At 43.4% G+C, this 16269-nt stretch overlaps 2 protein-coding genes across 2 annotated transcripts in view; one reads left to right on the top strand and one right to left on the bottom strand.

Annotated features, from left to right (window-relative positions):
• Positions 1 to 5297, top strand: part of LOC138186179 (homeobox protein Nkx-2.4) — a 30392-nt gene extending 25095 nt beyond the window's left edge. The window contains exon 4 of the mRNA XM_069125767.1: positions 1491 to 5297. Within this exon, the coding sequence (XP_068981868.1) occupies positions 1491 to 1832 (342 nt within the window). The 3' untranslated portion in view covers positions 1833 to 5297. The remainder of the gene's footprint in view (positions 1 to 1490) is intronic.
• Positions 5298 to 14535: 9238 nt separating this feature from the next.
• Rat1 (5'-3' exoribonuclease 2 Rat1) overlaps positions 14536 to 16269 on the bottom strand; it is a 29638-nt gene continuing 27904 nt past the window's right edge. The window contains exons 16-17 of the mRNA XM_069126503.1: positions 15876 to 16096; positions 14536 to 15621 (exon numbers count right to left, since the gene is read on the bottom strand). Coding sequence (XP_068982604.1) covers positions 15544 to 15621; positions 15876 to 16096 — 299 coding nt within the window. The 3' untranslated portion in view covers positions 14536 to 15543. The remainder of the gene's footprint in view (positions 15622 to 15875; positions 16097 to 16269) is intronic.

Raw genomic sequence — 16269 nt, 5'->3', positions numbered from 1 at the left:
GCAACGTGCACGTAAGTTCGTGTCGGCCACTCGAATCGAATCGTTGTTACACACTCCACCCCCATTGTTTCCTTTCGTGTAGGTACAGATTTGGTTACCGAATCGTTACGATCGCAGAAGAATTTATTCTCCAGACATTTCATGGATGAATCCCTAAAATAGTTACGCAAGAATAGAGCAAAGATATAGGATATCGTACGTAGTAAATCAAGTAAATGACGATTGTCACAATCCCATTAAAAATTACACCTTATTACCTTACCTGCAGCTTCTGCGTTCACTCGTCTTTCCATTCTTTCAAACTTCATCGGGGCGTTGCACCTTCGGTAATGTGAATATGTACTCGTATTTATAACGTTACAAGAATCTTTTTAATAAGTACTAAGCGATCTTCGTTAAAAGTAACTTCTCCTTTATCTTTATTCGCCGCTTTTGCTGTCTTAAAATATGGAGGACGAAGCACGAGGTACTTCAAGATCTATCTGACATCAACCCTCAACCAAAGTCAAGCTTCATAATAGCTTTATAAAGAATAAAATCTCTGATAACCAAGAAAAGACATTCGTCTCTGCAATTCTCCATTCGATTTTCTTAAAAATGATCCAACCAGCGTGAATCCATTGGCCGAAATAGGCGTTATTTCCGAGCGGTCACGATCATATTATTAAAGCGTCGCTGGCGTGGAGATCGAAGAGGAATGTCGTGTACCGAATGTTGATACAGCTGAGTGGTCGTCCCGGCAGGTACTCGGCCGGCTTGCTTCGGCTTCTGTTTGGCATGCCGTGGGGTCCCGCTCGTCGTATTGAATCCCCCCGGACAGTAACGCGGGGAGACGAGGGACAGCAGTTCTCGATGTTGACGCGGCTCGACAGAGCCCTGGCTAGAATCCTGTGGTCCACGGTAGCTGGTACTGTTTATTCGTAATGTGTGTGTATGTGTGTGTGTGTGTGTGTATGTGAGAGAGAGAGAGAGAGAGAGAGAGAGAGTCTCCGGCTGCTAAAGTACGAGTATGCTCGAATGCTGATCACGAGGTATCGCGCGGGTTAAGTACCTGTGCCTACCGAGCCCACGTGTTTGCTTGGAACACAGAAGCCGAGCCACGACGTCGTCCCACGTCTTCTTTACGGTTCGTCGTACGCAGCCTGTGCACCTACGTGTGGATTGAGTTTACATACCGGTGGATCGGGTAGACTAGGCTGTCGTTTCTCTTAGATGAATGATGATGTCAGAAATTCCAAGCGAAGTTCGGGTTGTTCTCCATTTCTCGATGCAAATAAGAAATTAATTCTACGGCAATAGTTCAAGATTTAAGTCAACGATTTACGCATCCTGCGTCATCGTCGTGTAGGCTATTTTTCAAATATTCTCCGGTCGGATTTCGTATTCTGCTAAAAGGTTCGCGTCGTGAAACTTGCAAATACTGGAACTGAAAGCTATTACCGAAATTTAAATATTCCAATCCAAAGAACGACGCTATTTTCATGTTACAGAGCGCTAGTTCGCCGCGACGAGTGGCTGTGCCGGTGCTCGTGAAGGACGGGAAGCCATGCGGAAGCGGTGGCGGAGGCGGAAACGAGGGCAGCCGCGGTGGACCAAGCGCGGCCTTGGCGAGTCCAGCCCCTCACATGACCGCGGCGTCGAGCCCTCACGGTTCCCATCACGCGGCCTCCTCGGTGCCTCATCACTCGGTGGTCGGTGTGAACCACGTGATAACGTCCAGCCAGAGTCTTCAGCATTGCTCGTACCCGAGAACTGGTACCCAGCAGAGCATGCAGCAGCAACAGCAACCGCAGTGCGGTGCGTACCTGCCATTCCAAGGACGGGCTTGGTAGTACATGCCATCCGCGGCGGGGGCTAATCCCTCCGTCGCAGGTCCAGCTGCCTGGTATCCTATGGAAGACAGCCCCTAGAAAGAGTCCTGTGTCGCGTACTCCGATCTGTGTGAGTCGTTTCTAGAACAGCTTACCTGGCCTGGATCATTGGAATTGAACGACCAGACTGATCTAGGGGAGACTGTCTTTCCTTGGTGACGAATACTCATCGCAGACACTGGAAAAAGACTCGGTGAAATTGGTTTATCGAGACGATACGTCTGCTTGTTAGGAGACGCAGACACGTTTAGCAATTTGTCCAACGGACAAAGATGGACTGGTTGTTCGAGAGATGTGTAAGACGAGAAACTACTGCGTGAACCGCAGGACGGTTATAATTGGAGTCAGTGATCAACGTGAATGTCCCTCTCTTGTATAGGGTCTGAAATGTGCGAATCGCTTAAGTATCGGTTGCACGTCTGGATCAATGGAGGTTTTGAAGAAATTGGATCTCGATGGATCTGAAAAATTTGGAAATACGAATAAGTTTCTTAGATACAAAGTACTTATATCGGTTTTCTCATTCGTTTTGACAATTATCATAGAGATAACAGTTCTGTTTCCTGTTGAGTTCGAAGATCTGTCTTACGGAAACGGTCCTTCCAAATTCGAAGAACATCCAAATTTCTAGGCATATTCGATTTGATTCTACGTTGCAAAAGAAATTTGATATCTGCAAGAACAGAAACGAGTGTGAAACTTGCGAGAACCTTACTTGTTTATCGGGAAATGAAATCTTGACAACGAGTACCGCTGGAAAACGTGTTAGACTACTTACTGTTCCATCATCTACTTGTTCTCACAGGCTAACCACGTATAAGACAAAGACTAGGAGTAATCAGAATGATAATTCGACGTTGAGGATGTCGGTACTAATCTGAACTTAACTTTGACCTTTTTCGCAGCGATAAAATCCCTGCGAATAAATAAAAATCTTATTCTACATTCATTAATTCATATAAAATAATAGCTTTAACTTAAAGAGAATTTCTATTTTAAACATCGATTGAATTCCAATTACACGAAGGCTAACATCCTTGACAAAATTATTTTCTAAATTAAGAATACCGAGGGTTCCAGAGTCACTCGAATGGACGAAACAGAGTAATTAATTTTAATACTAGAAAGTTTGTTAACAAATTTGGTTTCATGTACGACCAAAGAGGCAAAGTCGGTGGATGTGCAAGCGAAATGTCGAAGCAGATTGCAGAAGCGCGGATAATCTGGCCAGTACACTCGAAACGCGTCGATTCCAATTGCGAGAAACCGTACACCGGTTGTGTGCATTGCGTGTGTCATCGGAGACGCACTCTCGCAACACTGTTGCGTTGCAACAACACGTATCTATCATCGAGGAGGATTCGGATTTCCGGTGGATGGGAACTCCTCGATGTGGACCAGTTACGAACGGTCGAACGCTAACTTGAAATTTTCAATTATTCCAGTTATTTTATTCTAATGGACCAAAGAGAAAATAACTTTGTACAAAAATATATCCACATTAATTTGTGCATCTTCTTGTAAACAAGAAAAGATAAAGCACATTATGTGGCAAATTTTTTTTTATATAAAGATTTGAAAAGGAAAGAATAGAAATTTTCAGCAAATTTGGACGCGATTATAAATTAACTTCGAACGATTATAATTTGCGGAAAGAAGCCAGTGAACGATATTAGGAATCGGTGCCTGCTTAACGCGATACTATGAATTTCTGATAGGTCGAATATCTTCCACGACAAATTATAGAATTCAGCCATTCGATTGACACTGGTTCTAGGATACATTGGTTATCGATAAATCTGGAAACCTAAGAGCAAGGAATCATCCATTTGGAATACGCGACAATGAGGTAAACCTGAAAGCAACAAATAGAAACAAAATTTGATATACATTTGTACAGTTTAGTAGGGTTTCTTTCGTATTTTATCAATTATGTATCTAACTTGAATTATTTATAAATGCTCTCTCTCAAATGATTTGATTCAAGATCAAAATTAACGATTCGAATCACCTATTGCACTCAAACGAATCTGAAATTTTCACAAACGTGAAAATCCAAGTTACAGAAACTAAAAGTTTTACAGATTTATAAATTTGTTGCCATCAAGTTTCGAATATCCTAAGGAACTTGCCGAAAACCTTACTTCGTCATACATCCTAATTACAGAACAAAGAACAATTTATAGCCAGAAAACGACGACAAAGAATACTTATTATCTGAATCTAACAACAAGCCACAAACTCGTTCTCTTACAATCCTTCGCATAAATACATCTACCCGCGATTTTCTTTGAAACGTGAACCACGATTTCCTGGATTCTATGAGCGAATGACTCAGTGGAACAGAATCTATTCGTGGTGAAAAGGATGAGCGGTAAAAGATCGACCAATCGGCTGCCAGTCGGAGGTACATCCGCGAATCACGTAGTGAAATAGTATTCTTTCAATTTTCACGATTCCGAGCGGCAGAGTCGAAAAAGACGGAGGTGAAAGAGCACGAGCATGACTTACATTAGAGTCGTAAGAGTCGAAACAGATTAATCGACCAAGCGCGTGGTTTGTTCAATTGAACGACTCGGATCCAACGTTTCCTTTCTTTCTCTTCGCATGGAAACGATGAAACCGTGTCGCGAGCGTGTTTCAGGCGGATACGTCGAGCTGGAGACACGCGTGTACATAGTTAGAGATGTATATTACGGCGTATTTCTCGCATCCGTCGCGAAATTGTGACGCGGTTTGCTTGTGCAGAAGAGAGAATCGATTTTCCACGGTCGACAACGACGATGAAGACGAAAACAAAACGTGCCGAATGTAAAAAGAAGAGCGAGAGAGAGAGAGAGAGCGAGAGAGAGAGAGAGAGAGAGAAAGAGAGAAAAAAGGCGGCGTGCGCGCTGTGATAATGAGGTCACAGGTGTGAATCCGATGGTGTAAATATAATGTGTGGTATGCTGGTGTTTAGGCGCATACGCGACGAAGACGGCGCGAGAAAGAATTATAAAAAGAAGTGGTAGAAGTCGGCTCCAAAGTTGAAAAGCGGTGAATTTCGACGACGACGCCGGTAAGGAACATTCACGTTCTACTGTAAACGATTTAGCAAACTCGAGCATTATCGACATTAATATAACACACATACACACACACACACACACACACACACACACACACACACACACACACACACACACACACACACACACACACACACACACACACACACACACACACACACACAAAGACGCGCATACATGTACACACTGATTACACGGTACATACGTACACAGGTACACAAAAGCGTAAAAGTATAACGATTGACGAATAGCGAGTAGCGTGTGACGGTGAAGAAAATTAGAGATTATTACAAAGTTTTGTAAATAACGACAGAGATATTAATAAAACGATACTTATTCAAAGGAACGAGCATGTTATGTGGAATACGCCGAAACGTGTGTCGATCCTATCCTATCCCATCTTCTCTGCGTTTCTCTTTCTTTCCTCCCCCCTCTTCTTGTTAACCTCCGAGGGGTTGGACAAAGAATTGAATACATCTGAATGGGGCACGGATTGACACGAGTCCGAAAGCGCTGATCGTCGAGATTCAGCAAGTCATCAGAATGCCGAGGCGGCTGTTTCCTTTGTATTATCCGACTCGGTCTATTTTTTAACATCCCTCGTGCAAATAAGAAGACACAAACTTAGGGAAAATGTATGAATAAAATTCTAAGAATTTCCAGAATTTCTAAAGACGCTTCATAGCGAATACTTCGTAGTCTGATTCACCTCTAAGAAACCTGTATCATTTCCCATCGTTATCGACTCGTCACAGCATCCATCGCGCATCATAGAATTAAGAAACGGGAAAGATATCTATATAATTCTCAGAAACTCGACCAATTACTCCTCCACATGGAGCAATCAACGCCCCAGTCAAATCCAACAAACGATCCCGCACTCCTCCTATCCAACATTCTATCCAAGAGAGAAGAGGTTAAGAATGTTTCATTACATCTCCGACGATTTTTGATCATACCTGTTTCTCATGGTGCGGAACGAACCAGCTTTGCGACTAGTGCCATGGAAACACCCTTGCGCGAGCCAGCGCCGCGTATTCCTGGCCTTGTAACGTCGTAACCCCCTTAGACTGCGACGGTGTAGCTCTACGATTATTAAGGTAAGCCGATCTCCTCGATAGGTGAAGGTTAATACCCGGTTATACACGTAGAGAGGCGAAGCGACCGCCAGGAGTCGGACGGCTGTTATTGGATATTTGCCGAGGGTCTACAGCCGGGACTTAACCCCACGGGGGTAGGATTCCGGCGATTTATCAAGAGCACCGTGACTAATTGCTCCTGGAAGAGCGGATACAGGTACACGACGTGGCCTGGCGTGCGTGCGCCCGCGCGCGCGCGCAATTTACCGGGTCAAAAGGGAAAGGTTGCACAGCAGAAAACTGTTTCCGACTTCCGCGGAGGAAGTGAGATTAATGAAAGCCGAGGGGAAACCGACCGTATTCTTCGCTCTTTTTTTCCTTTCCTGCTCCAACGGTTCGTCGCGATATTATGAAATTTCGCGAATTACTGCCACCACTGACGACGATGACCCTTCAACGATTTTGCGTTTCCATGTATTTCCTAGGTCGTGCGATCTCCCGTCGTGTAATTCGTAGTTCTTCTGATAGATCTAAAGCGAAGGAGAATATATGTCCTGTTAATTGCATAATAATTGCATCGGATGCTTTTATCAAGACGATTAGATAGGACGTTTACGATTCTAACACTTACTACCACTCTGCAAACGCGGTACGTGTTCATATATCGCTGCAACCAATGTGTCGTAGAAACGCAAACTAAAACGGTTCCTAAAAATAAAAAAGGTGACAAATTTAAGGAAGACAGCCAGCTTTTTTATTTAAATAGTTCTCATTGGAATCAAGTAATCGCGTCAACGATTATATCACAGCAAAGGACAGAAAAATGGAAGAAAAAGATAGTAGCACGCGTTCCACGCTCGATGCTGTCATCGCGCGCGTGTCGCCACTTTGTATGTGCATGTATGTATACATGCGTGCGTCGCATGACATACGAGAGGTCCTGACGGTGACAGGCCTCTGCTTCTGGTGGTCACTCTTATACACTGGTATCCCATATCGCACCCCACACACCCCTCTCTTTCTCTCACTTCGCCCGCCATTATCATATTTATTAACTGCCGCTCGACGCTTATATCTACACCTATTCGCTGCCATTCCTATATAATATAATCTGTGCCAGTGACAGCAGCACGTGGCTCCAGCCTCCATCCGCTTTCCCTCACCACATTCACCCTCGCCCACTAAACCTCCAATCTCTATCTTCCTCGTTATTATTTCTCTCTTTCCCTCATCCTTCGACACTAGCGTTCTTATTAGCTGGACCATGGATTTGTTGCCGTGGCTTGATACGATTAGCCGAACTGTCGGCTTTTTAGTCATTTCTGACAACTATCGTGGAATCTATAAAGATACTTATGTATGTACAACTACGAAGTACTCAATACGTCTCTGTGATGTCAGTGATAATTCCTCAAAGAAGAATAAAAATTCTAAAAATTTAATCTAGAGAATATGCACGCATTGCGTTAAAAGTGTTTCTATCCCATTGTTCACTAAGTATACATTATGTCAAATCTTATAACTCATACCTAAAGCGATGGAATGAGCATTGAAGCTTCTGGTATTTAGCACTGTTTCTCAGGGAATGGCACGCGCAAGCTTCGTCTGCGCATTTCCTTCGGTCGATTGTAAATTCATGAAGGAGAAGGAAGTCGAATGCCCCACGTCAGAACCCCGTTCATGAATACCGGGCCGACGAAAACATAAGACGCGAACGCGAAGCAAGGGTGTCCTTAGCCTCGATGCTAATGTCGTCTTCCTCCCTTGATAGCTGCGAAATTCTAATGCATTGCAAAGGGTTGCCGGGCAAGTTCTTGACTAGTCATTCATAGGTTCCAATGGAAGAAAATCTCCCAAAGCCAACTAAAGGAAGCGATACACCTACAGTTGCTAAAGTACAGTGCACATTCAGACATTCATCAGGCTTAAAGTTCATCGCGATGTTGCTACATTTTAAATATTCTATTAACGTTTCCCGATATGTAGTATTCGTAACGTGTAATATGTACGTATACGAAGTTGAATAATAACTTTAATAAGATCCAGTGAATCGATTCAAGATTAGCCCTTGGTTACATGTAAGACATTCAAATTTCTCGAACGACGATCGATCGGCAGTAAAACTTTTTCCATCCTTTCGCGTTCCATCCAATTCCGAGTATCAATCAATCGGTCGTTTCTGCAGCGTTTCCCTGGGCGCGTTATTGAATTGGAAATTTCCGGCCAGGGGACAAAGAGTCGATTTCATTTGAAATCATGCCGCGGATCTCATAGACTTCCATTCAAACAGGTAGAAATGCAGATTGCCGGCGACACAAAGCATTCCAGTCGGGATAACCGAACTGGATAACGGGTCCAGATATTGCTACTTGACTCCCTCGCCCTGCAGGTAATTGCTACGCCAGAATGCCTTTGCCATCCGTGCCGTCAGGGAATTTGCGATATTCCCTCGTTCACCGTATGTAAGATGTATCTATGTGCAGCCGATCGCGCCACCTGAAATAGATATTTCCTCGATGCATTATTAAATCCTGATATCGATCAAAAGGACGACGCAAGGCTCGATGAAATCATACCATATCATGCATAAACTTTCCCATCACGATAACTAAATAGCGCAGCTATAGTGGAAGCTAAACATTGTAAATATGAGCGAAGCTTCCTCTGGTTTCTTCCATAGTCCGCTGTTTCTTCTATCGCCCAACTCAAGAGATTCGTCAAATACTTTTTCAATAAGAGAATTCGATCACGCGTTTGCTAAGCACGTATTTCCATCGATTCATAGCAAACAAATATGTAAGTAACTTATGCGATTTCCACTTGCAGAGAATAATCCTCGGTAAAGAATGAATAAACTTGATCAAAAGATGGCGCATGAAACCAATTAACAGCTGTGAAGGAATCGGATACGCATAAAGAGGAAAAAGAGGTTATCTACGATTTTAGCTTCGATTCTTCGTAACGTTTCGATATTTTGCGTTTGACACAGTGTCATAGCATGGAATAAGGCTCACTGAGGTGGCTAGTAAAAAACATCGTAAGGCAAGGAGTTAAGAAACACCTGACGATGGTCGAGTGAAAGTATCGTTGTCGCTCGGTGCACTCGCGAGATTTGTTCTTCGTTGAAGCGCACTCTGTCAAGAGAGAAGACAGAAAATAAATGAAGAAAAAGACGAAGCGTGGTTTTGTTCGATTCTCGACATCGCAGTGTTCAATGTCGCGGCATAAGAAATCGTTTAGCCGGCGATCGACCGAAGAAAACTCGGCAAAGTCTACTGTCTGTGACCCGTGTCCGAACGTGGGACGTCACGGTGTTACTCACACGACCCAGAAACCAACCACTTACGTGTATATATACGGCGGAGAACGCGTGTACGTTCCTGGCCAAGAGCAAAAATCGCGCGTTGGGAACGGTGGGGAAACGACTCCGCCTCTGGTACACCCTACCGCTTTGTGAACACGCCCCGTGGATACGCCCCCTGGAGAAAAGCCGGTTGCGTGGGCGAGCTTGACCTCCAGAAGTAAATCGCTGGAAGACGATAGAAAATGTTTATCCGTGACAACCAGCTTTCTACCTACTGACCGAGACTTTCTTTTTCGCGCTCTTTTCTCTCTCGGTCCCTTAAACTTAAACTTACACATCGGAAAAAAGCTACGTTATTGATCATTACGTCGATCTTCGTTACAGTCGTCTGAATTGTTCATTACGTCAATAAGATTATTCATCAACACGTACTTGTTAAGGAATTATCAGAAATATCAGTGAATGGAAAACTTACAAATTTTGTCGTATGATCTTCCTTTCACCGTAGATGTCGTTGATTGGGAAGGTTGACCCTGTTGTTCGCTGCATTTGTTCCATTGATCGTGCGAACATTAACTCCGTCGTGACAATATGATATAGATATGTATGTACAATTTCGTTAACAGAAGTTGTAGTACAGCTACTGGGTATACTTGGTCCGTTATTAATTTTCGATTCTCGCTCGTAAAGAACAAGGCTCGCGCGGACTTGGCTCCCCGGACATACTCAACCAACGCCCGAAAAAACAGTTGCTGCGACACAAAAGCTTGACGCGACGTGTGTATAACGAGCACTTAAGCACTCAACAACAACGGTCGAACTCGAAAATGTCATAAGATGGCATTGTACAGGGAGACCACTCGTCGACCCGTTGGCGCGTACACGATGGTATATTGTTTATCGAGCAGAAGGTAGCACACGGGGTGCACGGGCAGCGCTTTTGTAAAAATTAAGCCCGCGCGCACTTTCGGTAGCCGTGACAGATACGCATATGCCTATCGGCTATTCGGTGAACTCTCAAGAGGTTATGTTCGAACGACGAAGGAAAATCGCGAGATCGGAGGTTCCCACACACGGCGAGGCCACCAGGGGCGAACCGTGCTAGCTGCGACTCAACGTTCTGCGCCCCACGACAGGGTGACGATATACCGGTGGCATTTGTCGCTCCTTTTTCCATACGAACGTATCGTTATTTCCGCGAGACTGGACAACCGAAGTCAAGGAGTCGACGTAACGCGAGTAGGGGGTCTGTTTCGCATGGGGGGTCAACCACGGAATCGCTAGCGCTTTGCAGGTGGACCCCTTGTCGGTAACTGGTACGGGACATTATCGACAGGCGGGTGCCCCGCGCGGGAAACCTCGCGGGGGGTCGCATCTCGTCACCTTCCTCCCTTTTCCTGTCCGATTGCTCACTCTACTACAGAATCCCTTCGTCTTACGTTCAAACGTTTCTTAACCGTTGGGTGTTCGTGTTCGTAATTACTAAAGACTACGTAATCAACGCTTTTTGCAATGTAAGATACCCAAATCTATATTTTCCTATAAGTCACTAGATTTGTATCTTATTGATCAAATTATTCCTAGATCAATTAAGCTTTCTTCGCGAAGAATAAAGATAGAATTTAAACGAACTCTCGAATACTAGTGGCTGAACTCCGTCAAAGCAACGATATTTTTATTGACGTGTACCAAGTAAGATTGCAATTTCGTTTAGACACGAATTCACGAAGGATGTACGCGGACATAGGGCTAAAATCACGCCGAGGGATCCGGGCCTCGAGGTAGGGTAGCGATCGAGCACTTGAGCACGAGCTGAGAAGAAATGCGGGGAGAACAATGGACTAGAGGTAACCAGGAGCCGGTGCTGCGTCATCCCGGTGTCTGAGCCCGTCTCCACCGACGCGGTAACGAGGTGCACGTCAAGCAAAGAGCTCACCTTCCTGCGATCCGTCACGAAAACCGACCACCCACGGTTCCTTCCAAGCAAGATCGTGTTACCTCGCACAATTCTCGTCGTCGATGAATTTCAAGATAATCTACGCCCCACCACTAGTAAGCGTTAATTACAGATAAATGTCACATCATCGATCGAACGACATCTCGAGACTCAACTATCGCAATAGGTACATTGATATTCTCTTATTTCCTGCATCAAATCAGAGATGGCTCTTTGACGTGCATCCACATGAAGTACATATCCCATGGGTAAGAAGAAAATCGGTAGGTTAATGCACACGATCTTTAATCCTTCTTGAATTTTATTAACTTCCGTTCGTTCGTAGACGAGAGACTCCAGAGCATACACAAAAATTTATTCGCAGCTGCTTGATCTTTCCGCGTGGTTTCGCGCCGCACAAGCAACCGTACACACTCGGCCAATGCGTACTTATCAAATGCAGGCGGCATAGTTGGTACGAAACGAGAAGGAGAACGATACATATATAGGTGCACGATACGTACAAACGGGAAAAGGACAGGGTAGGGCAAATCACGCGAAACCAAGCGAGATGAGAGAGAAGAACGAAACGGGAAAGAGAGTGGCGTATACTTGGCTACTTGGCATTTACATCCGCCATCCATTTTGCACGCCGGTACTTCAGTCCCTATTCTTTACCTTTAGGTGCCTGCACCCATGTACGAATATACAGAAATGCGCGCGCGCTCGATTGCACGTACACACCGACGGAGCGTCCAACGTATGTCACGTACATTAACACGGATTGCTGCGTTTTCATGTTGCCCGAGAGCAATGCGTGGCGTACACCGTGGCGGGAGAGTGCGTAAGAGAATGCCGGCTACCGGGGGAAAGAAAGGAGGAAGAATCGAGAGGAGAAGAAGCATAGAGAAGAAAAAGGGAAAGAAAAAAACCGAGGAAGGGAGAGAGAACGAAGGGAGAAGAGAACTCGGATGTGCCGTGAAGCAGAGTCGTGTGAGGCGAGGGCGCACCTGGACCTTCTTCTCCATGGGCGTACAAGGGCTCTCACTGCCTTCCACTCCACGATTCAACCACCCAACGGACTGCCTCCAGTTATGTGCACCAAAGTTTCTTCTTTCTTTGTTTTCGCCCTTTTCTTTCTCTCTTTCGCCTGGATCCTTTCTCTCTGTCTTTTTTCCTCCTTCATTTTTTGTCGTTGTTTTTATGTTTTCTCTTTTTCTCAGCCGCATAGATCGCACGAGTGCATTGGAATCTACGCCCGCCGACACAAACGCGTTTTACATCGGCTTTACCAGAGAGAACGACGCTTGGTATTTTGTAAAAACATTGTACTTCTCCGGTGTTACATAAAAAAAAAAAACGAGCAAGAGAGAGAGAATGGAAAATGGTTTGGAAGAAACGATACATTTTGGAGAATCGCCGAGACGAATTCGGAGATCGCAGAAAAGGATATTAAATTTCGAACTTTTGGCTAATATTCAAATTTCGTTTTTCGCCGACTTTTGTGTTTTTTTACTTTATGAGAATATGCCTTGGAATTTCAGGTCCGTGTAAAAAACAAAGAATTGGTAAAGCAAGCATCTCAAATAAAACGCCGAGGATATGCTTAAATTAAATTATGCTTTTCTTTGGGATCGGCACGGCATCGAAAGAAAAGCGGCACGAGTGTTGTCCGAGCGAATCCGAATCGAGGTAGTAGGAAATGCTTGGAGACTCGTACATCCGTATGGAAAGTGTAGAGTGAACGCATTACATGCAAGCGACGACTCGTACTCGATGAAGATGTAAGGGCCGCATTGTGTCCTGCACCGTCGAGAGAACTCGAGAATTGTGCCCTCGCCTCACATATGCGATGTGTACATATGCGGAGAGAGTAAGAGAGAGAAACCGGGAACCGCAACTACTAACGTAGGGTAGATCTCGCCGCGGATAGTGCTTTATTTCATCAAAGGGACAACAAGGAAGCCGAGATAACGCCGCATGCTTCACAGAAAGGAGTACTTCGGAATGGAGGAGTATGCGCGGCACGCACGACGTGGCTCGATCATCCATAATCGTGTGCAGACGCAATAACCGAGCTTGCGATACATCCTCCGCAAAATTCCTCAAAGAGGAACACTATATTCTGTGGAGGAACATCGATGGAAGTGACTTTTGTAGGTTTGAAAGAAACTAGAATTCTTGCTGAAGGAATAGTTGAACTTGCTATTGAAAATAGTCTCTACTCGCAAAGCTCTAATTAGACGTTAAGAAAGGTAAGTTAGGAATAATTATTGCTAGTAAAGTCTGCATGGAAAGTTATAACTATGTCGGGTAGGGGAGTGGATGAAGGAATTATAGGAGCAATGAAACAATGTGAGAAGCTGGGGCCGAAAGGGTTGTTTACTCTTACTCATGCGGGTTATCGGAAGTGTCGGCTTGGATCGCTGAACGATCGGAGGATTTTATGCGGGCACTGCAAATTAAATAGGCTATGCAGAACACAATACTCTGGCCCATTGTAACGTTTATGGCAAGTTCTCCGATATATGCATGTCGTACAAATGTTTTCTTAGAAGTGTTACGTTTATTTTAAAGCGAATATTTACCAGAAAAAGGTTAGGATAAAAATTTGTCTTTCTTACGTTATATAAATAGACACAGGCGTTACCTTTAACATCGACGCATCAGCCAAGATCATATTGATTTGTAAAATTTGTCCGACTAAAGAGATCGACCGTCTCCGGTTCCGATGAAACGGTTCTACAACATGAGTTCCAGATTTCAGGGTGACGATAGAGAGCCAGTGAGAGTGAGAGAGAAAGGTAGAGAGAACAAGAACGTTGCTCGCTATTGTTTTCTCGAGTGGCGCTCGCTGGTTCAATGCTCGCCCGCTCTGGTAGACCGGTACCAGATGTACCCGGACCGCCTGGTTTCAACCGTGATATCACATCACCCCATTCGTCACGATTACGCCTTTCAGCATCCCAAAATGTTTTTCATTTTTCGCATCAAAACTAACATCTTACAAGTCTTCTAATGATAATAACTGAATTTTTCGTTTTAGAAAGGATTGGTCGAAAGGATTTCTGGACATGCAGTCGTATGAGGAAATTCAACAAAGAAGATATTTAACCAACACTAAATCATATATATTTTTTTTTCTTCAAGTAAATACAATATAAAAGTCACCGCATGTGATGTGCAAGATATCATAATGAAAAGGTTTTACGTAGTTTCTTCGCTTAGTTGTATACCAACGATATGTACGAACGACGGGTACGCGGTGCAATCTGTGCAAGCTGTGGTGTAAAGAAAAAGAAGAAATCTATCAAATAGATACAGTACAATTTTTCAAAACAGAGTTATTCGCCACAATACTATCCCGTGTAAAAATATTTCTCAATTTCTTCAATATTATTATCTCTTTATTTGTCAAAATAGCCTCGGTATTTTGGTTAGGACGAGATCTAAAGAAAATGAACGAACAGTTTCAGCCGTTTCATCAAATATTTTGTATTATAATCAATGATTACATATATATTCTACTGTGATTTAAAAAATATGTAATTCAGTCCTTGTACCGACAACGATGAACAATCTCTATCGAAATTTACGTTAAAATCCTTGTTAATTCATTCACCTACGTATCTGGATGAACTTTTTCGTAACAAAAAAGGACTAAATTGCGCTGATTATCAACAATCGCACGAGCTGTGTTTCGACATAATATGATTACTCGAGTTTTGATTGTACAATGAAATTTCTGTTAACAAATTGCGCTCGCTTACAGATTGCTCCTTCTACTTCTAATAAAAGTTACGCAGTCGAAGCGCAATCTTTAGCGATTATTTAATATTATACATTTCTTTTTTTCTTTTCTTCGTGTGTTTACACTGGAGTTCGCGTGAAGTTTTTACGTCTCTAAGTCGTAAATAATAATCGTCATCACAGATTATATTATGCGTTTACTATATACCTTGCAATTAAAAAGAAATTATATTAATTGTATAAATGCTATGCAGGTGATAATACCCTGCGTTAATCGCAACCTCCGTAAATTTTTTCATAGAAACGAATTCTGGAATGAAGTCAACGTATTACATTATATCATCATATATACCTAAATTTATGGATATCCAGTAAAGAAGGAGCAACGCAATCGCATGACCACGATGAAATAAATTCCTGGCCTTAAGCATATTTCCACGATTCTAAATGATTACAACGAAACGTGAATTTCTTATAAACCTAAATTACAAATCTGTGATGACGTTAATCGATCGTACGTGAACAAAGTAAAAGTCTACATCGATCGTCCCCACCCTCCTCCCCTGTTTGCCCCACTTCCTCCGCTATTCCCTTGGTAGTTAGAAGAATAATTCTAGAACATCATAAAAAGACGTGATTAGTCGTTGATCGTACCTTTGCATCATCCTGTTAAATCGTGATGGGCGTGTTCTTCAATCTCTGCTACTTAGTTTCTTATGAACCTTTTAATTGAAATGAAATTCATGTAATTCGAATATTATCAAGGAAGATGCATTTTCGAACAATGAAATGTTTCTAGATTCGTTAATCGATCGCTCCATCGTTTTCAGGGATAAAACCATTAACATTGAAATATTAAAATCTTACCCGTTGCTGATTGTACTGCGACCCGTAACTGTTGTACTGTGGATTGTGGTAATTGTTTCGCCCGTACTGTTGGGCGCTGTAATTATTTCTTTGCTGGTACTCCGAATATTGTTGATAATTATGGGGCGTGCCGTAACCCCTCGCCCATGGACCAGGCATCATTGGAAACTGACTGGATCCTGCACTCTCGTATCTTCCTTGATAGTCTGTACTCCGGTAACCTGAACAGTGAATCAAATAACAAGTAGTTAGTTTTAGAATACAATAGACAGCGTATTAAAAGCCAGACGCTCCTCGTTCCAGGTCAAAACGTACAGAATTTCTACAAAATGGACATCGAACAACTTCGAAACTACTGATTGCTGCAGTCAATGAACCTGTGCGTCAACAGGAA

The sequence above is a fragment of the Bombus flavifrons genome, chromosome 13 (genome assembly GCF_040668555.2).
Source record: "Bombus flavifrons isolate JBK064 chromosome 13, iyBomFlav1_principal, whole genome shotgun sequence".
NCBI lineage: Eukaryota > Metazoa > Arthropoda > Insecta > Hymenoptera > Apidae > Bombus > Bombus flavifrons.
The sequence above is the reverse complement of the archived record's forward strand: the minus strand, read 5'-3'. Positions and strand labels throughout refer to the sequence as shown.